We start from the raw sequence: 24,709 nt of genomic DNA, 5'->3' as shown, positions 1-24,709 counted from the left end.
TCAAGGGGAGGGTCAGTGCCTCGATGCTGGGGATGTTGGCCTGGTCGAGGATGCTGGTGTTGGTGTGTCTTTCAATGAGTTTTAAAATGATTCCTTTGCCTGTGGAATGGGGCACCATGTACACTATCCACCCCAAAGCAAAAGAATTGAACAATGTCTTTGTTTATTTAAAGGATTGTCTCCCTGGATTTGGGGCTATAAGAGGGGATGTTAGCTTTGTATGAAACAGCATCCTGTGTATTACAATCATCAAGATGTTTCACTCATAATAAATAAAGACATTGCACTGAAACCAATGATGTGAAACCCCGCCATGTCAGTTCTAATGATGAAATATCATGTGAAATGCTAGCTGTGATGAAATGAACATTTGGGAATGTAAACTTTAGCACAGTTTGTACTCTCTAGTTCACAAAAGTACAGTAAACTTGCTTAGTTCATAATCTTCATTGGCCTGATCATTAGTTGTGTGGATTTAAAAGAGTAGTAATTGCCTTTCCAAGTTTTCCAGAAAATTCCCTTCTTCCGATCTGTTCTCCTGTTGATTTTGGATCGAAGGTATTTCCCATTCAAATTTGATTCTCCACATGCGGAAAACCACCAGCCACCTTTAAGAGGAAATGTTACACTATAATTTTGGTTTGCAGCACAACAGCTATAAACAAACCTATCCATCCAAATATTTTGGAACAAGGGAATGTTTTTGAATGGTAGGAGGCTGGGAGTGCTTGTCATCCTCGCACAAGTCAAACATAAAGATTACTCAAAATGATCATGAAATTCACTTTCTCAATTGGCTGGATTGTTAAGAAACATGAATCCTTTATCCCTTCCTCATCCACATTGCTTTAAGTGGTTTCAGAAATGATGTTTATAATAATGATTATTTTATGAGTATATTTCCTGCTCTCTCATTATCTGAAAGGTGAGACCATTCTGAATCTGGGAGTTGTGGGACTGTCCAGGATAGTTTTATTTTTAACTTGATTGTACCTTGTAATAAAATAAATCACTTAAAGCAAGCTTGAAGATTGTTAATAAGAACAGCTCTGTGAGGATGAAGAGTATTGAGAATTCACTATCCCTTTATATGCAAAAAGTCAAATTCTAGTTATTAACCTGATACCATCAATGTGGTACTTAACACAATCAGAAGATCATGAGAAAAGTATTGACTAGAATTTAATGTTTATTAATCATATCTCAATTCTCAATTATTGCGCCACCTAAGTTATTAGATAATTTTCTAATCTATCTATTTATAGATGTTCTCTCACACTTCCCGCCTCAGGCGACTGACTGTGTGGAGTTTGCATGTTCTCCCCGTGTCTGCGTGGGTTTCCTCCGGGTGCTCCGGTTTCCTCCCACAGACCAAAGATGTGCAGGTCCGATGAATTGGCCATGCTAAATTGCCCGTAGTGTTAGGTAAGGGGTAAATGTATGGGTATGGGTGGGTTGCGCTTCGGCGGGTCGGTGTGGACTTGTTGGGCCGAAGGGCCTGTTTCCACACTGTAAGTAATCTAATCTAATCTAATCTAATCTTCTGTAACAAGGAAGACTTGAACCCGGGCCTCCCAGTCCTGGGACATTAACATGGCACCACAAGAAGACAGCTGAAAATGTGTTGCTGGTTAAAGCACAGCAGGTTAGGCAGCATCTCAGGAATAGGGAATTCGACGTTTCGAGCATAAGCCCTTCCTGATGAAGGGCTTATGCTCGAAACGTCGAATTCCCTATTCCTGAGATGCTGCCTAACCTGCTGTGCTTTAACCAGCAACACATTTTCAGCTGTGATCTCCAGCATCTGCAGACCTCATTTTTTACCACAAGAAGACAGTTGTCCAATTTTCTTTAAAAATTAACCTAACTTTCTAATCAAACTGTTCAGAGATGCTATTGCATACCTCTGGAGCAGGTAGGACTTGAACCCTGGCTTCCTGGTCAGTGTAGGGGCACCACTACTGTGCCACAAGAATCCAGGCATCCATAAGACCATGAGACATATGAGCATAAATTAGGCCATTCAGCCCATTGAGTCTGCTCCATCATTCAATCATGGCTGATAAGTTTCTCAACTCTATTCTCCCGCTTTCTCTCTGTAACCCTTGATCCCCTTGATACTCAAAGAACCTATCTTTATCTATCTTAAATATACTCAGTGACCTGGCCTCCACAGTCTTCTGTGGCAGTGAATTCCATAGATTCACCACTCTTTGGCTGAAGAAGTTTCTCCTTATCTAATTTCTAAAAAGTCTTCCCTTTATTCTGAGGCTGTGCCCTCAGCTCCTAGTCGCACCTACCAATGGAAACATCTTCCCAACATCCACTCTGTCCAGGCCATTCAGTATTTTGTATGTTTCAAATTGACCCCCCCCCACCCCCGCATCCTTCTAAACTCCATCAAGTATAAACCCAGAGTATCAAGTGTTCCTCATATGTTAACATTTCTCATATTCAACTTTTTAACCAATTAATTTAATCCGTAACAGCTTTCTGAGCCACTAGAGTCATAGAGATGTACAGCATGGAAACAGACCCTTTCGTCCAACCCATCCATGCTGACCAGATATCCCAACACAATTTAGTCCCACCTGCCAGCACCCGGCCCATATCCCTCCAAACCCTTCCTATTCATATACCCATCCAAATGCCTCTTGAATGTTGCAATTGTACCAGGATTGTACCACATCCTCTGGCAACTCATTCCATACACGTACCACCCTCTGCGTGAAAAAGTTACCCCGTAGGTCTCTTTTATATCTTTCCCCTCTCTCCTTAAACCTATGCCCTCTAGTTCTGGACTCCCTGACCTCAGGGAAAGACTTTGTCTATTTATCCTATCTATGCCCCTCATAATTTTATAAACCTCTATAAGGTCACCCCTCAGCCTCCGACGCTCCAGGGAAAACAGCCCCAGCCTGTTCAGCCTCTCCCTGTAGCTCAGATCTTCCAACCCTGGCAACATCCTTGTAAATCTTTTCTGAATCCTTTCAAGTTTCACAACATCTTTCCAATAGGAAGGAGACCAGAATTGCACGCAATATTCCAACAGTGGCCTAACCAATGTCCTGGAAGAGCACAGCAGTTCAGGCAGCATCCGAGGAGCAGCAAAGTTGACGTTTCGGGCAAATGCCCTTCATCTTTATTCCTGATGAAGGGCTTTTGCCCGAAATGTCGATTTTACTGCTCCTCGGATGCTGCCTGAACTGCTGTGCTCTTCCAGCACCACTAATCCAAAATCTGGTTTCCAGTATCTGCAGTCATTGTTTTTACCTAACCAATGTCCTGTACAGCTGCAACATGACCTCCCCCAACTCCTGTACTCAATACTCTGACCAATAAAGGAAGGCATACCAAATGCCTTCTTCACTGTCCTATCTACCTGCGACTCCACTTTCAAGGAACTATGAACGTGCACTCCATGTTCCCTTTGTTCAGCAACACTCCCTAGGACCTTACCATTAAGTGTATGAGTCCTGCTAAGATTTGCTTTCCCAAAATGCAGGACCTCACATTTATCTGAATTAAATTCCGTCTGCTACTTCTCAGCCCTTTGGCCCATCTGGTCCAGATCCTGTTGTTATCTGAGGTAACCCTCTTCGCTGTCCACTATACCTCCAATTTTGGTGTCATCTGCAAATTTACTAACTGTACCTCTTATGCTCACATCCAAATCATTCATGCAAATGACAAAAAGTAGAGGACTCAGCATCTATGCTTGTCGCATTCCACTGGTCACAGGCCTCCAGTCTGAAAAACAACCCTCCACCACCACCCTCTGTCTTCTACCTTTGAGCCAGTTCTGTATCAGGTCCTGGGGATTTATCCACCTTTACCAATTTGAAGACATCCAGCATTCCTCCTCTGTAATCTGGACATTTTGCAAGATCTCACCATTTATTTCCCTACAGTCTATATCTTCCATATTCTTTTCCACAGTAAATACTGATGCAAATATTCATTTACTATCTCCCCCATTTTCTGTGGCTCCACACAAAGGCCACCTTGCTGATCTTTGAGGGGCCCTATTCTCTCTCTAAAGCAGTAAGAATGCAGATGTTGAAGCCTGTTATTCCCTGAATGTACTGGAAGGGAATACCAAATGTGAAAATTGATTTTAAAGAATAACAGTAATTGCTTTAAATTTAGCTACTGCAGGCCTTCATGGGTATGAAATGAAAGCATTATAGGACTTTATTCAATTCTATTAATTAGCTCTAAATGCATTGTATGTAAAAAAAAACAGAAATCGCTGGAGAAGCTCAGCAGGTCTGCCAGCAGCAAGGGGAGAGAAACAGAGTTAATGAAACTGATCCATTATCTTTCTTAATTCTGACCCATACCGACTAGTAGATCCACAGGTCGAAATCTTCGAAGTTTTAGTTAATGTTTTGTACCTGGTGACTCTTCACCAGAATTGTTGTGTGTCACTTCTAGTGCAAAGCTTCATCTCTGTTTAACATTGTTTAAATTACTCGTATCCCTCTTACAAGCGAAGATTGGAATTTTTTTTGTGGTAACAGTGTACCTGATAGATGCACAATTACAACACCCAGAGTAAATTATTTAAAATAGTATTGTTTTTCTCTTGCTGTTGCTGTATGAAATCCTGGAACTTAGACCCACAGTGCAGGTTGGTAATAACTGCATCTGAAGGACTAAAGTGGTTAAGAGGACAGCGTGCCATCACTTTCTCAAGGGGAGTTAGGAAGGAGCAGAAGGTGTTGGTTTAAAGACATGCTCCCATCCTATGACAGAATTGAAAAAAGTCTTTTAAGAAATGAACCCTCTGATCAGTATGGGTCCGAATCAAGTCTGATAATGGATGCACTGCTTGGAATGAATAGCACCATACCTGAATGTTGCTCAGCACAGTTTATATCAGTGTGAAGATCATTGTCTCGATCCTTGGTGGAAAAAGGAATTTCCTTGCAGTCACTCAAGGCTGATGATAAGTCTCCGGTCAAAACCTGACCAATTATCAGGCTATAGTCACTGTCCTTGCCACTTATTTTAAACGTATACTCAATAAACTGTGTCACATTCTTCCAGTCCTCCAGCTCAATTCGCAAAACATACTGGTCCTGATGACCAATTCGATAGAAACTTTCTAAACCTAGCCAGAATTCACCTGAATAAAAAACAGAGATCAGTTTGTTTAAAAGGTGCAGTTTTTGCCTTAATATTTCGTTTTGAGTGCAGATTTATTTTTAAATGTAGGTTGGTCAAATACAAAGAGAAAGTGAGGAGGGAGGAGAAAAGCACTTTGGAAATCTTAGAAAATCAGTTCCATTAGAAAGATCTATGTGTGAAATATTGGCCTCCGTGTGAGCTCTTTCAACATGGTTTTCATGCCTCGATCTTGGATTTTGGTGTTGAAAAATGTCATGCTGGAAAAACACAGCAGGCCAGGCAGCATCCTAGGAGCAGGAGAATCAACATTTCAGGCATAAGCCGTTCTTCAGGAATGAGGCTGGTGTGCCAAGCGGGCTGAGATAAAAAGTAGGGGGGAGGGAATTTGGGGGAGGGGCGTTGGGAATACGATAGGTGGAAGGAGGTGGGGGTGAGGGTGATAGGCCAGAGAGGGGGTGGGGGTGGAGAGGTCAGGAAGAAGATTGCAGGTCAAGAGAGCGGTGCTGAATCCGGGGGTTGGGACTGAGATAAGGTGGGGGGAGGGGAAATGAGGAAGCTGGAGAAATTTGCATTCATCCCATGTGGTTGGAGCGTTCCTAGGCGGAAGATGAGGCCCACTTCCTCCAGGCGTCATGTTACTATGGTCTGGCGATGGAGGGGGCCAAGGACCTGCATGTCCTTGGTGGAGAGGGAGGGAGGGTTAAGTGTTCAGCCACGGGGTGGTTGGGTTGGTTGGTGCAGGTGTCCCAGAGGTGTTCCCTAAAACGTTCCGCAAGTAGGCAGCCTGTCTCCCCAATGTAGAGGAGACCACATCGGGTGCAACGGATACAGTAAATGATGTGTGCAGAGGTGCAGGTGAATTAGCGACAGTTATGGAAGGATCCATTGGGGCCTTACAGGGAGGTGAGGGGGGAGGCGTGGGCGCAAGTTTTGCACTTCTTGCGGTTGCAGGGGAAGGTGCTGGGAGTGGAGGTTGGGTTGGTGGGGGGTGTGGACCTGACAAGGCAGTCGCGGAGGGAGTGGTCTCTCCGGAACGCTGAGAGGGGAGGGGAGGGAAATATATCCCTAGTGGTGAGTTCTGTTTTGAGGTGGTGGAAATGATGAAGGATTATACGACATATCTGGAGGTTGGTGGGTGGAAGGTGAGGACCAGTGGGGTTCTGTCCTGGTGGCGATTGGAGGGGCGGGGTTCAAGGGCGGAGTTGCGGGAAGTGGAGGAGATGCGGTGGAGAGCATCGTCGACCACGTTGGAGGGAAAATTGCAGTCTTTGAAGAAGGAGGCCATTTGGGTTGTTACGTAATGGAATTGGTCCTCCTGGGAACAGATGCAGCGGAGGCAAAGGAATTGGGAATATGGAATGGCGTTTTTACAGGGGGCAGGGTGGGAGGAGGTGTAATCTAGGTAGCTGTGGGAGTCAGTCGGTTTGTAATAAAATTTGGATTTTGGTGTTTTACTAAAATCGCAAAAGACAATTTTCTGCCTTTTTGTTTAAGAGCTTGCTTTTTTTGGGGCCCAGAGCTAATAATCTGTGCATGGTACTGTAATGATGTCCACTTATTTTATTAATCAATATTGAACAATATCACAAGCAATAAAGCTGATAAATTAGGACAAAACCAAAATACTACAGAAGCTGGAAATCCAAAATGAGACAGAAAATTCTGGAAATATTCCAGGTCACTCAGCACCTTTAGAAGAAAATTGTTAAGTTGAAAACCATCCAGTTAATGAGAAATTCACTTCATGTGAACTCAATTAACAAAATCTCCAAAAGGTACTATAATGTAGCAACAAAATCAAATGAAATTTTCTCTTTGTTGAGCATTGAATATGTTACAGATGGAGTAATGTTATATGGTTCACCTTATGTTGGATTCTTACCATGGACATCTCCAAATCCTGCTTTATAATCTAACCAGGAGCGATCAAAATCCACAGAGCCATCAAATCGACGTTGAATCACAGTCCAACCAGATTCTGTATATGTGTGTGTGTGAGAGAGAGAAAAAGACTTGATTAATTTGAGACTGGACATAGCAGGATTAGTTTTCACAGGAGCTCTTTGAGGGCGATGCTCATTTATATGGGCATCAGAGGAACTGAGAATTTAATCCTCTGCATGTTTGACCTTTTGGAAGGACAATTAATCACACAGATGATGATTTATATGAATTATACGAAGATTCTTTTTAAGGTATTTTCAAAATAATCATGGTCCGATATATTGCTACACACCCTGGAGCAAGTGGGACCTGGACCCAGGTCTCCTAGCTCAGAGATAGGGACATTATCACTTCTATTACCATCACTACCACAGGAGTCCTCGGTGTACTTTATAGTTGTCCATTCAAGATTTGCAACACTTGTTGAAACCAAGTACAAGTACTTTAAGCTTTTATGGTGTGGTTTCATGGATGCAGCATTCAAACTGACCTGGAGTCATTTGGCAGTATGTTTGCAGTAGCTGGGATCCTTGAGGCTGGATGCTGTAAACTCCACTTGTTCTTTCTCCCCTCTTGAAAAGCTGATGACAGTCAGCTGAAAGAGCATGTTTCAGTTGTGAGTAAATCACATCTGTTAACCAGCACTTACACCGAATCAGCTGAAAAAGGGCATCACAAATTCAGTAAAGACCTGCAATATCATTACTATCACTAATGGCCCCACTCACATCATCCCGTAGTTACCAAAGACCAGGAACTGAACTGGACTAGCCGTGTAAATATTAGGGCTGCAAGAGTAGGTTTGCATTCATTTTATAATAAGCCTCTTAAAATGATGCTGTCTGCTTCTTCACTCACTGGTTATTGTCAATAATCTGTTGTAGGTGAAGCTTTGGTGTAGATCCGTGCCTATGTTAAGGGATGTTCTCATACAGGTGACTTTTGTGTTCATTCATGGGATCTAGCATTATTGTCTGAGTCAGCACATATTGTCCATCCTGAGCTGCCCTTGACAAGAACTGCCTTCTTGGACTGCTGCAGTCCGTTTAAAGTCAGTACACCACAATGCTGTTAGGGAACAAGTTTCATGGTTTTGCCACGTGACACTGAAGGAACAGTGATATATTTCCTTGTCAGGATGGTTTGGAAGGGAACTTGTAGGTGGTGGCATTCCTATATATCTGCTGCCCTTGCCCTTCTCCATGTTGTGGCTGTGATTTGGAAGGTGTTATTATAACAGCTATGTATAACTTTCTGCAGTGCATCTTGTCGATGATGCATGTTGCTCCTCCTGTAGATCAGGGGTGGAGGCAGTGGATGTGATGCCATTAAGCAGGCTGCTTTGTGTTAGATGGTGTCGATCTCTTTGACGGGTTTTGGAACTGCACAAATTGCAGAGTATTTATTCACATTCCTGACTTGTGTCTTGTTGATGGTGGACAGGCTTTGGGGAGTCAGGAGGTGAATTATTCACTGCAGAATTCTCAGCCTCTGATCCGCACTTGCTGCCACTGTGTTTACATGGCCCATCCAGTTTAGTTTCTGGTCAATGAAACAGAGGGTAGATAAACAGGAGGCTGGAAGAACACAGCAAACCAGGCAACATCAGAAGCTGGAGAAGGCAACGGTTTGGATATAACCCGAGAGAGAGAGAGAGAGTTAGCATTTCAAGTTCAATATGACATTTCTTCAGAAGGAGCATTCATGTTTCAGAGTCACTGAAAGTTTTTCTTGTAAGTTCATTGACCTGACCCTTAATGCCTTTCTAAGGAATTTGTCTGTTTACAAGCTTTGATGGTAAGCTGACAGCTGATGGCATTCAGATGGCCACAGGAGAATTGAACAACTGTAACTAAAGTAAATACAGTGTTTGAGAATTAGCTAACCATCAAATAACTCACGTTATATTCACTTTGATTATGATATATCGTAATTTTTTATTTATTGTTTGGCTAAAGCAAAACCAGAAGTAAGAGAACGGTGCTTCACTAATTCAGTTAATGATTGATTTCCAAACTGCTATGAAAGGTTATACAACTGATCTCCTCTGTGCCATAATGATTCCATCACTGAGTTTATGAAGTGTATTTCTCATTTTCTCTAACAGTTATACATTTAATTAGTTGCAAGAAAGTATTTCCTGCAAGAGGTTTACAATAATTCATTTGTGACTCTTTGTCTGCAATGATTCTTTAACCTTTCAGTTAATCCTCTTAAGCCTCGATGAAATTCTTTCCATTTCTTGTGCTTTAGGTGCAGTTATCCTCTTGAGTTTTTATGGTTTGTCTTTGAGCAAATTCTTACATCATTACAAATTAATTCTAGGCTGAGTATGAATTTAAATCCAGACAATTAATGAGCTAAATACTTTGAGAGTCTCATTACATTTGCTGCCTTTGTACAACCAAATTGCTATTTCAGATCAACTTATCTATTGTCTTGTTGTACTGTCTTCCCTTGAGTTGGCAGGTTATTTGGGTCCTTATGTTAATCCAGATTCACGCAACAGCATGATGCAGCATTGTCTTAGGGACAATGTATGACCTTACTGCTAATCTAGAGTGTTCTACAACCTGGCCAGCTTTTTAAAATTTCTAACTGATGATGACAATTAGAGGCTGAACATCTTCTTAAAGAATGGACCATAGGTTCCCTGTAAATCTGCAGTTGTATGTCAACCTCCTGTTGCTTCCTCCACAAGAAGGTAGAAAGCTTCCAGTTTATGGTTTGTTTTTGATGTTCGGTGATGGTCATGAGGATCATTTGGATCCTATCTGCTCAGAATGACATATGGAGGTCCAGCATGGACAAATGAACCTCAAAGCAAGCTCAACTGATAATCTTAAATTGGCTGCTCTCCCTTCTCACACTTTAGAAATTGATGTTCCTTTTCCTTGTTTGATTTCTTGTGTCAGTCCTGATGAGTGTAAAATGAAAAACGTTCTCTTTTGTGTACTGTTTTCATGATATTTAATGTTCTTTCACAATGGTATTTCTGTGATTAAGAGTTGGTTTGGAGCACCACTGAATTGTGAAAGTGGCTCTTTAAGTTTCTCTTCTTCACAATGACCCCATTTCAATGGCTATCCACAAGATATTTCGGACAGTATTTAGGTCATAAACTTGAGGTGGATTAAGATTGTAAAGGTGTACTCACTGTCAGATAAGGCTGCCTTTTGGGTTTTCCAGTGATCAGCAAGATGATCGTTTCCCTTCACATTCTTCTTGAAGTTGAATTGTTCTTTGAGACTGAAGTCTGAAATCTTCAGATGGATTAATAATGTAGTGGAATATTGCTTTATAAAGCATTTATATTTGAGTCAACAACTTACAGTATATCACAGAAACATTTAATGACTTGCTTTTTTATGTGAAACTTTAACAAGACTGAAATGCTGTCAGAAGTCCTGCAATCCTGTCAAGGCCACCCCGATAGGAAGGTTGGCAGGGAGGAACCAGCCAAAACATAGTACATAGAACATAGAAAGATACAGCACAGAACAGGCCCTTCGGCCCACGATGTTGTGCCGAGGATTAATCCTAATGTAAAATATAGTAAATTCATCTATGCACCCCTCAACTCACTGCTATCCATGTGCGTGTCCAACAGTTGCTTAAATATCTCCATGACTTTGTTTCCACCACCACTGCTGGCAACACATTCCATGCATTCACAACTCTCTGCATAAAGAACCTACCTCTGATGTCTCCTTTACACCTTCCTCCTAATATCTTCAAACTATGACTTCTCGTACCAGTCAATCCTGCCCTGGGGAAAAGTCTCTGGCTATTGACTCTATCTATTCCTCTCATTATTTTGTACACCTCGATCAGGTCTCCTCTCTTCCTCCTTCTCTCCAGAGGGAAAAGTCTGAGCTTATTCAACCTTTCTTCATAAAGCAAGTCCTCCAGTCCAGGCAGCATCCTGGTAAACCTTCTTTGCACCCTCTCCAAAACCTCTGTATCTTCCCTAAAGTGGGGCGACCAGAACTGGACACAATATTCCAAGTGTGGTCTCACCAAAACCTTGCAGCTCATAAACTCGAATCCAAAACAAGTCCTCAACAGTGATCCAGGCAGAATACATTTGTACAGTGTCAATGGCTGCACCAGTAGGGAGGTCACCCTGTCACCATGGTTTCCTTGTCACAGGAAATGGGTCTAAAAACCAAAGTCAAACCCAAGCCCAGACCCTGAAATGGACAATGAGCAATCAATCGTCTGGAACGAGGAGCTGCCCCTGTTGCCCGTGAACCCTGGCACTTCAGCAGGAGCTGCCCTGCTGTCAATTGCAGGTGAAGGGAAGCTGAGGGAAGAAAGTGGTGGTAACATCTTCTGAAGAGAAGAACTCAAATATTAAGCCAGGGTGCATGCAATTGTATTAGCTGTCAAGACAAACTCATCAGAGCTGAAAATGTGTTGCTGGAAAAGCACAGCAGGTCAGGCAGCATCCAAGGGACAGGAGATTCAACATTTCAGGCATAAGCTCTTCTTCAGGAATCCTGAAGAAGGGCTTATGCCTGAAACATCGAATCTCCTGTTCCTTGGATGCTGCCTGACCTGCTGCGCTTTTCCAGCAACACATTTTCAGCTCTGATCTCTAGCATCTGCAGACCTCACTTTCTCCTCAAAGACAAACTCATCAACCAACTCTCAGAAACCCTGTTGGCATCAGCAATCACCTCCATGACTCTCTGTCTACAACTTGCCATGAGCCAACAGGCAACGGTTATGAGTGCTTATGCTCCAACCCTTGATAAAACTATCCTCCTCAGAGACTTCAACACCAGCATTGGAAAAGACCCCCAACTCTGGAAAGGGACAACCATAAAGGAATTGCAAATCCAAAAGGATTCTCCTGTTTACCAAAATGTTTGGAACACCAGCTGGTCATCACCACCACACTGTTCCATCAAAGTGACAAGTTCAAGACTTCTTGGAGGCGTTTGCAATCAAAGCACTGGCACATAATTGATTACACCATCATTTGATGCCAAGACTAAAGTACTCATTAACCAAAATGATGACCAGTGCAGACAACTACTCGACAGACCACCAGCTCACCCACTCCTCAATGTCCCTCAAATGTTACCAGAAGCAACTGAATATGAAGAAACAATTCTGAAAGAAAAGCCGAGCAGACCAGCAAACATCACACGATCTCTTCACCAAATTCTCCAGGGTGTTCATTTTGTTGGAGTGGAGGAAATCTGGAACAAGCTGAAGATGCCACCATCTGTGAAGACTCCATCAGTTACCAGACCGGCAAACACCAAGACTGGGTCAACAAAAATGACCACATTATCCGAGACCTCATCAACAAGAAGAAGAAAGCTCTCCGGGCTGAAACGATATCACCAGTGGGGCAAAGAGGAGAACTGACCAAATGATAAAGTCAGAATTAGAAAGAAAAACTAAGGAAATCAAAAACCAGTGGTGGACTGAGAAAGCCAAAGCATTGCTGACCAGCCTAACACCCAGCATTTACCATGAGCTATAGGATTAGCCCTTCAGCATAAAGAGTTTGCTGGATCATTTGAAATTGGCTGATCTTTCTCTCAGCCTCATTCTTCTGCCTTCTCCCCATAATCTCAGTCCCACCAAGGCAATACACAGAGCCAAAGCTCTTGGCATCAAACCGCATGGAGTAAGGATGGAACCCTTTCGAAAGACAGAGAGCGTCCAATGGAGAAGATTCTTCAAAGAACTCCTAAATCACGATGCATCGGTGACAGGGACGTGTTGGATGAAATCCCCCAAATTCCCATCAAAGATGATCTTGGTCTCCTCCTGAGTGTGGCATAAGTTGAAGCTGCCACTAGACACGTGAAGCATGGAAAAGCTACAGGAAATATGAGAGGGAATGTTCCTAAAGGCATCAGCCTGAAATTTACTGCCTTTCTGAAATGGGATCTCAAGTATATTTACCTTTCCCTTCCACAAACATTCTCTGTACTCATTGTATGAAATGCCTTCTGCAAAAATTGTGTTGCGTTAGCGTAATGCTCTCAACAATTGTCCATCAAGGGCACAATAGTGCATTGGAAATACGACTCCATGGAAGTGTGACTGCACTGACCTTGTTCACCAACAGTTGAATTTGCATGTTCTGCTCATCAATCTGCTGTTGCTGGGCTTTCACCAATGCCAGAATATCATCTACATGCTGGTTGTGAAACTCGATCACAGACTGGAAAATTAAATTTTGATTATATCAGAATTGACCATTCAATTCAATGGGCAATTTTCCATGATGACAGCAGAAGTTTACACTTTCAAAATGTCAATGTTACATAAACTTTTACTCACCACAGTGATGTATGTTGGTGTACACTTATAGAACAGCAATAGATCTGTACTATTTGAGTAAGGTGGAGTGAACTGATTTATTTCCTTGTCCCATTGTTCCACTTGTCCCAACAAAGTTTGAATTTAAAGATTTGCGAGTTATATTTGCAACAGATTGTATATGGCTTAGGATCAGAAACAAGTCACCCAAGTTCCTTAAGTAGCAAATAAAGAACTAGGTTACTGCAAACTAAAATCATCAAGCAAAACTTATAATTAACAAAAGGTGTACACAACTATGTTTCTTGAAAACAGACACACACTCAGACACACTACACAGACTCATGCCCACAGACACACAGTCACGGGGGAAACAACTATTGAATGTACTTGCCTTAAAACTACCCTGGCTAAGTAACAGATGAATTCAGAAAAGTAAGCTGTAGATGAATTGCCCCAAATGTTGATCTGGAGCTGAAGTCACTTTCCTCACAAGCTTTTGGATTTCTTCCTGGATCAGTTATGGCTGGTTGATTTTTTTTTTAAGTGGAGACAGCAATGTTGATTCAGAGTTCTCCCTCAACATTGCATTTGTGGTGATGAGGATCTGCAGTGGGTTTTCAACTCTCAGATTTTGATTAGAGGGGCTTCAGAGAGAGAGAGGTGGACAATGGTTGTGTCTCCAGAGTTGGGGTTTATCATACTATCTGTTTGTGTACACAGCGAACAGCTTTATCACAACCAATCATGTAACCTCTCTGAAAGTTTGGCACAGTGGTTAGCACTGCTGCCTCACAGCGCCTGTAGACCCGGGTTCAATTCCCGACTCAGGCGACTGACTGTGTGGAGTTTGCACGTTCTCCCTGTGTCTGTGTGGGTTTCCTCCGGGTGCTCCGGTTTCCTCCCACAGTCCAAAGATGTGCGGGTCAGGTGAATTGGCCAAGCTAAATTGCCCGTAGTGTTAGGTAAGGGGTAAATGTAGGGGTATGGGTGGGTTGCGCTTCAGCGGGTCGGTGTGGACTTGTTGGGCCGAAGGGCCTGTTTCCACACTGTAAGTCTAAAAAAAAAGTTGTGTTCCCTCAGTGACTTGAGTCAAGCAGCTGGTGTCCTTTACAAATGCAACAGTTCTCCCTGTTGCAGTCAGTTTCCTTTACATTATATAGTGTTTATTCCAAAATGTCCACAATATGTGTATTGTCCAACCAGTGATAATCTGTATTAATATTTCAGATTAGACATCTTTATGGCATGCTTTATAAGGGTATGCCATGGCCACATAGACAGAAATAAACTTTTCCCCTTGGTGGAGGGATCAATGACCGGGTCTCAGATTAAAGGGAACAATACAGAAGCTTTAGAGGAGATGAGGAAAGTCTTTGTCACCCAGAAGGTGGTGGGAATTTGGGATTCACTGCCTGGAAGGATGAAAGAGACAGAGAATGTCAATACGTACCTTTAAGAAATATTTAGCTATACACCTGTGATGCCCAGGTATACAAGGCCATGGGTCAAGTGCTGGGAATTGGGATTAGAATCGTGCACAGACGTGATGGGATGAAGGGCCTTTTTTCTGTGCTGTTGATCTATATGATCCTATGACTCTAGAAGAAATTATTGCACTTAAAAAGTTCAATAGCACTTTTCTTCAAACCCCGATTTCAACAAACTGAAATATTTAAATTCAGAGCATTTTAAAAGGTTTTTTTCCATATGGAGCTGCTTTACCTTTTAAACAATAACATCATTTTCAATTGGAGGAACAGCCCAGTAAGAGCAATGTCTGTGCAAACCTCAAGTTTTCAACGTAGAGTCATAGAGATGTACGGCCCGGAAACAGACCCTTCGGTCCAACCTGCCCATGCTGACCAGATATCCCAACCCAATCTAGTCCCGCTTGCCAGCACCTGGCCCATATCCCTCCAAACCCTTCCTATTCATATACCCATCCAAATGCCTCTTAAATGTTGCAATTGTACCAGCCTCCACCACTTCCTCTGGCAGTACATTCCATACACGTAGCACCATCTGTATGAAAATGTTGCCCCTTAGGTCTCTTTTATATCGTTCCCCTCTCCCAAAACCTATGCCCTCTAGTTCTGGACTCCCTGACCCCAGGGAAAAGACTTTGCCTATTTATCCTATCCATGCCCCTCATAATTTTGTGAACCTCTATAAGGTCACCCCTCAGCTTCCAATGCTCCAGGGAGAACAGCTCCAGCCTTACAGCCTCCCTCTATACCTCAAACCCTCCACCCTGGCAACATTCTTGTAAATCTTTTCTAAATCCTCTCACGTTTCACAATGTCTTTCCAATAGGAAGGAGACCGAATTGCATGCAATATTCCAACAGTGGCCTAATCAATGTCCTGTACAGCTGCAACATGACCTCCCAACTCCTGTACTCAATACTCTGACCAATAAAGGAAAGCATACCAAACACCTTCTTCACTAAAAAGTGAGGTCTGCAGATGCTGGAGATCAGAGCTGAAAATGTGTTGCAGGTTAAAGCACAGCAGGTTAGGCAGCATCCAAGGAACAGGAAATTCGACGTTTCGGGCCAGAGCCCTTCATCAGCCCTTCACTATCCTATCTACCTGCGACTCCACTTTCAAGGAGCTATAACCTGCATTCCAAGGTCTCTTTGTTCAGCAACACTCCCTAGGACCTTACCATTAAGTGTATAAGTCCTGCTAAGATCTGCTTTCCCAAAATGCAGCACCTCACATTTATCTGAATTAAACTCCATCTGCCACTTCTCAGCCCATTGGCTCATCTGGTCCAGATCCTGTTGTAATATAACGTAACCCTCTTCGCTGTCCACTACACCTCCAATTTTGGTGTCATCTGCAAACTTACTAACTGTACCTCTTATGCTTGCATCCAAATCATTTATGTAAATGACAAATCATTTATGTAAATGACCCAGCACCGATCCTTGTGGCACTCCATTGGTCACAGGCCTCCAGTCTGAAAAACAACCCTACACCACCCTCTGTCACCTTTGAGCCAGTTTTGTATCCAAATGGCTAGTTCTCCCTGTATTCCATGAGATCTAACCTTGCTAATCAGTCTCCCATGGGGAACCATTTCGAATGCCTTACTGAATCCACATAGGTCACGTCTACTACTATGCCCTCATCAATTCTCTTTTGAAGAAGTCACAAAAACTCAATCAAGTTCATGAGACGTGATTTCCCACGCACAAAGCCATGTTGATTATCCCTAATCAGTCCTTGCCTTTCCGAATGCATGTACATCCTGTCCCTCAGGATTCCCTCCCACAACTTGTCCACCACCGACATCAGGTTCACTGGTCTATAGTTCCCTGGCTTGTCCTTACCACCCTTCTTAAACAGTAGCACCACGTTCGCCAACCTCCAGTCTTCTGGCACCTCACCTGTGACTCTCAATGATACAAATATCTCAGCAAGAGGCCCAGCAATCACTTCTCTAGCTTCCTACAGAGTTCTCAGTTACACCTGATCAGGTCCTGGGGATTTATCCAGCTTTGAGTTTCAAGACATCCAGCACTTCCTCCTCTGTAATATGGACATTTTGCAAGATGTCACTATCTATTTCCCTACATTCTATATCTTCCATATCCTTTTACACAGTAAATACTGAGGTAAAATGCTCGTTTAGTATCTCCACCATTTCCTGCGGCTCCACGCAAAGGCCACCTTGCTGATCTTTGAGGGGCCCTATTCTCTCCCTAGTTACCCTTTTGTCCTTAATGTATTTGTAAAAGCCCTTTGGATTCTCTTTAATTCTATTTGCTAACGCTATCTCATGTCCCCTTTTTGCCCTCCTGATTTCCCTCTTAAGTATACTCCTACTTTCTTTATACTCTTCTAAGGATTCACTCGATCTATCCTGTCTATACCTGACATATGCTTCCTTCTTTTTCATAACCAAACCCACAATTTCTTTAGACATCCAGTATTCCCTATACCTACCAGCCTTTTCTTTCAGCCTGACAGGAATATACTTTCTCTGGATTCTCGTTATCTCATTTCTGAAGGCTTCCCATTTTCCTGCCGTCCCTTTACCTGCGAACATCTGCCACCAATCAGCTTTCGAAAGTTCTTGCCTAATACTGTCAAAATTGGCCTTTCTCCAATTTAGAACTTCAACTTTTAGATCTGGTCTATCCTTTTCCATCATTATTTTAAATCAAATAGAATTAGGGTCGCTGGCCCCAAAGTGCTCCCCCACTGACACCTCAGTCACCTGCCCTGCCTTATTTCCCAAGAGTAGGTCAAGTTTTGCACCTTCTGTAGTAGGTACATCCACATACTGAATCAGAAAATTGTCTTGTACACACTTAACAAATTCCTCTCCATCTAAACCCTTAACACTATGGCAGTCCCAGTCTATGTTTGGAAAGTTAAAATCCCCCCCCATTTATTCTTACAGATAGCTGACATCTCCTTTCAAGTTTGATTCTCAATTTCCCTCTGACTATTAGGAACATCAACAAAGTCAGCTCATCGTTTTCCTACAGACTATTTTGGGCACCTTGATTTCAGTTGGAAAACTGTAATGATTTCATTCATTTAATTTCTAGCTCTGAACCTTGAACAAAAGCCAAATAATTGCAGGAGGTTTAAGGTTCTAAATGTTCTTCAATCACAAAAGGGCTGTCCGTACAAACATACAAATTAGGAACAGGTGTCTACCACTTGGCCTCAAGCCAGTATTTGTTATGGACCAGACCGAACCCTCTTCAAATATATCAAGAAGATAGCCTGGACCCTAACTTTTTTTATTCAAAGGTAAGTGTAAGGTGCTGTGTTCCAAATGTAATTTGAAAGGTTACACTACTCGGCTTTAAGCAAAACACACTTTAGTCTTACTCTACAGTTAAAATACAAACAAAGGAAAGCAGAATTTGACTTTATAAACATAAACTTAACCGAATAATAGTTTCTTTAACATCCAATATAGTAACATCCCATGAACACACCTTTGGTAAAGGCAAATTCAGTAAAATAAATTGTCTCCCGTGCAATGTTTCTCCAGTGTTGGAGGGAAGACCATCAAGTAAAACTCGGGGAGAGAGAGAGAGAGAATTCAAGTATGTTGCTAGAAGGGTGGGTGTATGGCAGCTTCAAAAACCCAACAGCTGCTGGAAGCTAAACTAAAACCGTGGGTCTGCAGGAGCCTGACTGCAGCCATTCAACCTGCTTCTACTGTTCCAACTTCTTTTTTAAAAAACCCAAAGCCTCATAAGCTGTTTACTTTATTGACTTGGAACGGACCACTCATCACCTTTGTCTTAATGTCTCTTCATTTAAAAAAAAAATGCCAGGACAAAATACACCACTTAAAGCTAGACTATTGTCACCCTGTTAATTAAGATCATAGTTGTGCTGATTGCTCCACATTCCAACCTATGCCTGCTCACCTTTCATTCTCTTGCTTATCAAGAATCTATCTACGCCTGCCATAAAAAAACTCAAAGACTATGCTTCCACTGCCTTTTGAAAAAGAGAGTTCTAAAGACACATGACCCCTCATAAGAAAAAAAGTTGTTCATCCCTGTCTTAAATGCATGACTCTTTATTTTAAAGTGTGACACCTATTTCTAGAATCTTTGATAAGAAATAACATCCTTTCTGTCATGATTATGACAAGGTCAGCTTGATGGACTTCACAGAATATGAGTTCCCCAATTGGGGCCTTTAACCTGGTCCAATCAGAGAGCCCTGGCTGACAGATATAAACAGGAGTGTCATACACTCACCATGGGTGCTGGGGAAAAAATAAGCACTACCGCAGTTAGGTGGTAGTGTGGAGGGGGGTTGGGGAAAAAAAAGAATCAAGAGGGTCGGAGGTTCCAAAAAAAAATAAACAGGAATGTCGACTTTGAACAGATCTCAAAAACCATTCGCAAGGAAGTTGGTAGATTTGAGAAAGAAAGAGTAAAGGACTTTAAAACTGTTACAGTTAAGTACCTTGAATCTTTAGTGCAAACTCAGCAACAGTTAATAAAATACTGGGAGGCTTTTCTGCCTGAAGCAAAAGCAATAGCATGAGCTCCTGAAGTGAAGAAATGTGGCCTGTCTCTTGTTTACAACTGGTTCCATACCAAGCACTGACTACAGAATTCCAATTTAATAACCACTATTTTAAAGTTGTAATGCTGCATTGCAGAAGTGGTTTAATAGATTATTTAATTCTGTTGCATTGTTAACCAGCTGCATGGCCTGATTCAGTCATAATGAATTGAACTGTGGAATGATATTCTGCAGTAGTTGCTGAATTGAACACTACTCTACATCTTGAATTGCAGAGAAATACATTGCCAGTGCTGGGACTCTGACTTTGCTGTGAATGATACTTGTGTTTCATTCTTGAAGATCTATTGCAGAATTTTCGTAACAATTGTAAATTGTGAAAGCATAAATCAGCGTTCCTGTATGGAAATCATGAATTTTGTGATCTTTGTTACTACAATAAAGGAATATACTTAATGAAACAAAAAGAAAACAGGAGTGTCAGAGGTTCTGTTCACTCTGAGAGCCGGCTCTGAGGGAGCTGGATCAGTATCAAGGACTCTCCGTGTATAAATAAAGGGGGCCCCCTGGACTTGCTTTATTTTCCACATCCATCCTGTTAGTACAAGTCAGGATCTTGGTATGTTTCAAAGAAGGCAACTCTTATTCTTCTAAACTCCAGCCAATGCAAGTATAGTCAGTCTCACGTTTCTTCATAAAATAATCTGTTCACTCCAGATGTTAGTCAGGTTGACCTTCTCTAAACTGCTCTCATTTCTTTTCCATTCTTCCCTAACTAAGGAGACCAATCTTATATAAAGTACTCCAGGTGTAGTCTCACTAATGCCCTATATAACTTAGACATATTCTACCTACTTTTGTATTCAGTTCCACTCACAATGAACAATGACTTTCTATTATACATTTCCTAATTGCTTGCTTACTTAATTACTAGGCTTATGTCATTTATGCACTCCAACTGCAAGGTTCCTCTGCAGCTCAGAGTTTTGCAACCTCAACTCATTTAGATAGTAATTTTAAAAAATTCTTTCTGCCAGAATGGATAATTTCATTTTCCCACAGTATATTTATTTGCTAGGACTTTGCCCACGCACTTAACCTATCTATTTTTCCCTTTGTAGCCTCCTATCTCCTTGTCACAAGTAACCTACCTATCTTTGTGTGATGAGCAACTTTAGCAACCACACCTTCCCCCCCTTCATCCTAGCTGTTGCTTATATAAAGCTGCAAAGCATTAAGGTTCCCCCACTGATCCTATGTCATATTGATTGTTACTTCTTGCCAATGAGAAAATGACCCGTTTATGCTGCCTGTCTGCTTGCTGTTAGCTAGTTTGTGTTCTATCATTGTCAATGTGCCAGTTCTACCCCCAGAACGTCATAAGTTTTGATGTGGCACCTCACTTTGTCTTCTGGAAATCTAAGAGGAGATATATCACTGGTTTCCCTTTATCCTCAGCACATAATTCTCCTTCAGAGAACAGCAAAGATCGATTGAATGTGACCTCCCTTTCCCAAGATCATGTAGAGTCTGTCTGATAACCTTGAACTTTCTAAGTACACCATTATAACTTCAATAATAGCTTTGAGCATATTCCCTTTGATGGATAATAAGCTGACTGACCCATAATTTCCTGCTTTTTGTTTCCTTTCCATTATTGAGTATAGGAGATGAATCTGTTATTCTCCAACCTATTGAAATTTCCCATGAATCAAGGGAATTTAGGTCCTATTCTCCTCAATACTGCTGCCAGTGCCCCATGAATTAAAACCCATTTTTCCCAAAACAGTCTTTGAGTCAAGTGCTGATCTTGTTTACATGTGGCAGTTTGCTTGTAGTTCAACTAATAATCCACAAAATCAATTGTCTGTCACTGGATGGTATCTCATGACTGACCAAGCAAGAAAAAAACCCTAGAGTGAGTCGTGACCAGAAATTGTGTTGTGGTCTGAAGGAAGGCAGGCAAAGTAAGACATCAATGCACAGCACATCTTCCTCCCCACCAACTGCTGTCCAACCTGCTACCACACTCACAAAGAGCATTTTTGGAGTTTATTAGCAAGAGAGACTGATGTTCACTGGCCAATCGCTGATTCAAATGGAGACTTTAGTGGTTGAATAGAAAGCTTGCCCAGGTCTTCCAACTAACAATTATCTCCTGTCTCCATCCTCATCATCTTCCTTCCTCCCTCCGTTTCCACTTCTCTTCTTCCCCTGCCTTTTCATCTTCAGTCCATTCATTAACTTTGCTCACTTTTCTTTCATTTACCATCTGCCTTCATTCTCATTAACTCTGACTCTCTCTCTGTCCACTCTCTGGACCGACTTAATCACATTCCTGTTCTGCTTGATTTCAGTAGTTTGCTCTGTCTTAATTCTCCACATACACTGCAGAGAAGTAAGTCCGTGAAGACTAACAATCAGATCGCTATGTGTGCAGTTAGCAAAGGAGCAGCGATAATGAAGAGAAAATGAGAGTTGATGCAGATATCTTTATAGGTACCATGTATTTTTCTAATTCATTTGCAGCATGTGGAGGTTGCTGAGATTCATTGGCCAACCCTAATTTTTGTTAAATGAGTAGTTTGTTAAACCATTTCAGAGAGCAATTTGCAGTCCGACTCGTGTAACTAAAGGTCAGACTGTGTAAGGTTCGTAGATTTCCTTCCAAAGGGCTTTAATGAGCCTGAAAGCTTTTGACAACAAGCTGATGTCATTAGCAATACCACCTTTTTTTATTAGATTTATTTTATATTTGAAATGTCTCTGGTTGGATTTAGCACATTGGCTTATTCCTTGGGTTCTGAGGAAGGGTCACTGAACCTGGAACAAGAAACAGTGCTTCGCAAGCTCGTGCCTCCCAATAAACCTGTTGGACCATAGCCTGGTATTGTGTGATTTTTAACTTTCTCTCTCCACACATGCTTCCAGACCTGCTGAGTTTCTGCAGATATTTTTGTTTTTGTTTCAGATTTCCAGTATCCGCAGTTCTTTGTTTTATCATTATTGCAGGTGTTTGGACTAAGACTTGAATAACATGACAACTATTGCTACCATTCCTTATTATCAAATGGCTAGTGTATGGATCAGGTTGATACCTCTGATTCTACTCTGTCCACATTATTTCGAGATGTCTAAGATGTTTGGAATAGATTCTGATCAGATTATTGCTGATATTCAACAACAAATGTAAATAGTTTGAAAACAGCCGTAGATTCCTTCAGTGAACCAGCACTTTTCAGCCTTATGTTGTTTTTAATGTTTTGTTTTGTTATGTTAGTAGGTACTTGAACTAGTGGATTTGAACTTGTGTCAGTGTGCAGTATATTCAAACTAACATTGCTATTAATTCCTCTAGTCTTACATTCAGTTGATTCCTATGGTCAGTTTGCACTGTAAAGATTATCGATAGATTCTGTTATAAATGCCATGGATAGTCTGCTTTAGAAATGAAGGCGGAAGTTATTCTGGGCCCCTACACGCTGTGTGTTAAGTCATCTGACAATGTAGGAGAGCTGGATCAAAAATAGAAATTACTGGAAAAACTCTTTCAGATCTTCAGCATCTGCAGTTCTTTGTTTCACTATATCATACAGCTGGATTCGTTAGAGTATTTGCCAGTTAGTTTTTTAAAAAAACCTCCATTTCCTGCTGTTATTTAAATTAAAACAGCAGACTAAAATAGTTTCTTGCTAGTCGCATGCTCCAACCCATATAATTTTGTGTTATTTGTTGAGCCCAATCTAGCATATGGAAGATAGGATCTTCGTACGCACCAAAAGTTTTTTTTACATTTTAAAGTAATATTTTATGACTCTAGGTACTGCATAGGAATAATTCCTATTCGCAAGTTACTCATTTTCCAGCAGCTTGCTGTAAGATCTAAGAAGTAATATGTAATGCCTGTGTTAAGTATTATTGAACATCGTCTGTCTTAAATCTATAAAATTATTAAACTGTATAATAGCACCACCTCTTTTACTTTTTTTGCAACTTTAAGAGGTGCTGGCTTACCTTGTTAAAGGGGATGTCTGCGGACTTGTTTTTCTCGAGAGTTCCTAGAATCCTCTCCAGCTTTCCTTCCAGGGAATCCACCTTGCTAGCAACTGACTGCTGGCCCTGCATTGCTTTCGTTTGCTCGCTTCTGAGCTCGGTGAACCTTTGATGGAGTTCCTGATCCTGAAGTTCCAGCTTCTCAGCCTTGCTCCCCAGTGCCCTTTCAGCACTTTCTATTAGCCTGACCTGGTCGCCCAGGTTCACAATGGAGGTATTGTAAATATCCAGCAGTTCTAACACAGTAGTCATCTCTTCCTTCGTTTTGTCTGTGTGCTCCCTCAGGCCTTTGCCGACCAGGTAAAGACCACGAGCGAGAAGGCTAATGTCACTGGATGAGGCAAATTGAGTTTTTTCCTTTCTGTCGGTGTTTCCTGGGAGACTTGATGTGGAGCAAATAAGACCAATTACCACGATGAAATGTAATGTCTCCATTATTGAAAGACAAGTTGTTTAATTTTGTAATTTATTTTCTGCACTCTTGGTACAGATGCTGTATTATTCCTTCTGTGTTTGAACAGAGGCTGTGCTCTTTTATATAAGGTCACAGAGTCCTCCCAGTTCTACTTTTTTTTTAAAATAATAAACAATTAAACTCACTTGGAACCAAAGTGACAATGTAAAAACCACAGCAATGCAGCTAAGTGGCTGTCTCCAAAATAAGTGCGTGTCTAGCTTATTCACAGTACAAGCTGAAGATTTTTCTCACGTTTTAATTTATCCAGAGAGTGTTTTCACTTAGTAAGAGTGCACGCTTGAATATTTTTCTCAGGTGACTTATCCAGTACATTTTTGTTTAATCAAGGTAAGAGATGTTAATTTCCGGAGCCCACTGTGTGTTAAATAAACAGAGTTTGTATAGACATTTCCAGGCTAGGTACAACATAAATAGACAAAGAAAACCCTTCAGTAATTTGCTTAATTTGCAGCCTCAGAACACCCTAACTTTATCGTGATATTGATGTTTGCAATGCCTTCAAGCCTCCTGCTTCTCTGAATGAGACCTAAAGTAGTGCCTGGTTTATGCTGTTGATAAATATTTATTGGCAATTGAATTGAGGTAATCTAAACTTGTTAGATTTTTACAGGAAATAGAACAATGAAATTTTATTTATTGATCAACAGTCAATTTAAACAGATGTTTACTATGCTAAGGCAGTCCCCTCATTGAAATGGAAAAAGCACAGAAGGTCAGGCAGCATCGAGGGGCAGGAGAGGTAACGTTTAAGGTCAGAACCTTTCATCAGACCTGAAACACCAACTTCCCTGCT

The 24,709-nt window shown here is 41.6% G+C and overlaps 2 protein-coding genes across 8 annotated transcripts in view; one reads left to right on the top strand and one right to left on the bottom strand.

The window, feature by feature from the left end:
- dock8 (dedicator of cytokinesis 8) overlaps positions 1–24,709 on the top strand; it is a 273,645-nt gene that overhangs the window by 129,973 nt on the left and 118,963 nt on the right. The window lies entirely within an intron of this gene.
- On the bottom strand, positions 433–23,873 carry LOC132829707 (angiopoietin-related protein 3-like). Its single transcript, XM_060847075.1, has 7 exons — positions 23,400–23,873; positions 13,157–13,267; positions 10,235–10,340; positions 7,568–7,672; positions 7,016–7,111; positions 4,856–5,131; positions 433–608 (listed from the first exon to the last, which is right to left on the bottom strand). Exons 1-7 carry the CDS (start codon positions 23,871–23,873, stop codon positions 433–435), a joined length of 1,344 nt encoding a protein of 447 aa, XP_060703058.1.

Source organism: Hemiscyllium ocellatum, chromosome 2 (genome assembly GCF_020745735.1).
Source record: "Hemiscyllium ocellatum isolate sHemOce1 chromosome 2, sHemOce1.pat.X.cur, whole genome shotgun sequence".
NCBI classification, from domain to species: Eukaryota; Metazoa; Chordata; class Chondrichthyes; order Orectolobiformes; family Hemiscylliidae; genus Hemiscyllium; species Hemiscyllium ocellatum.
This window is presented reverse-complemented; position numbering and strand designations above follow the sequence as displayed.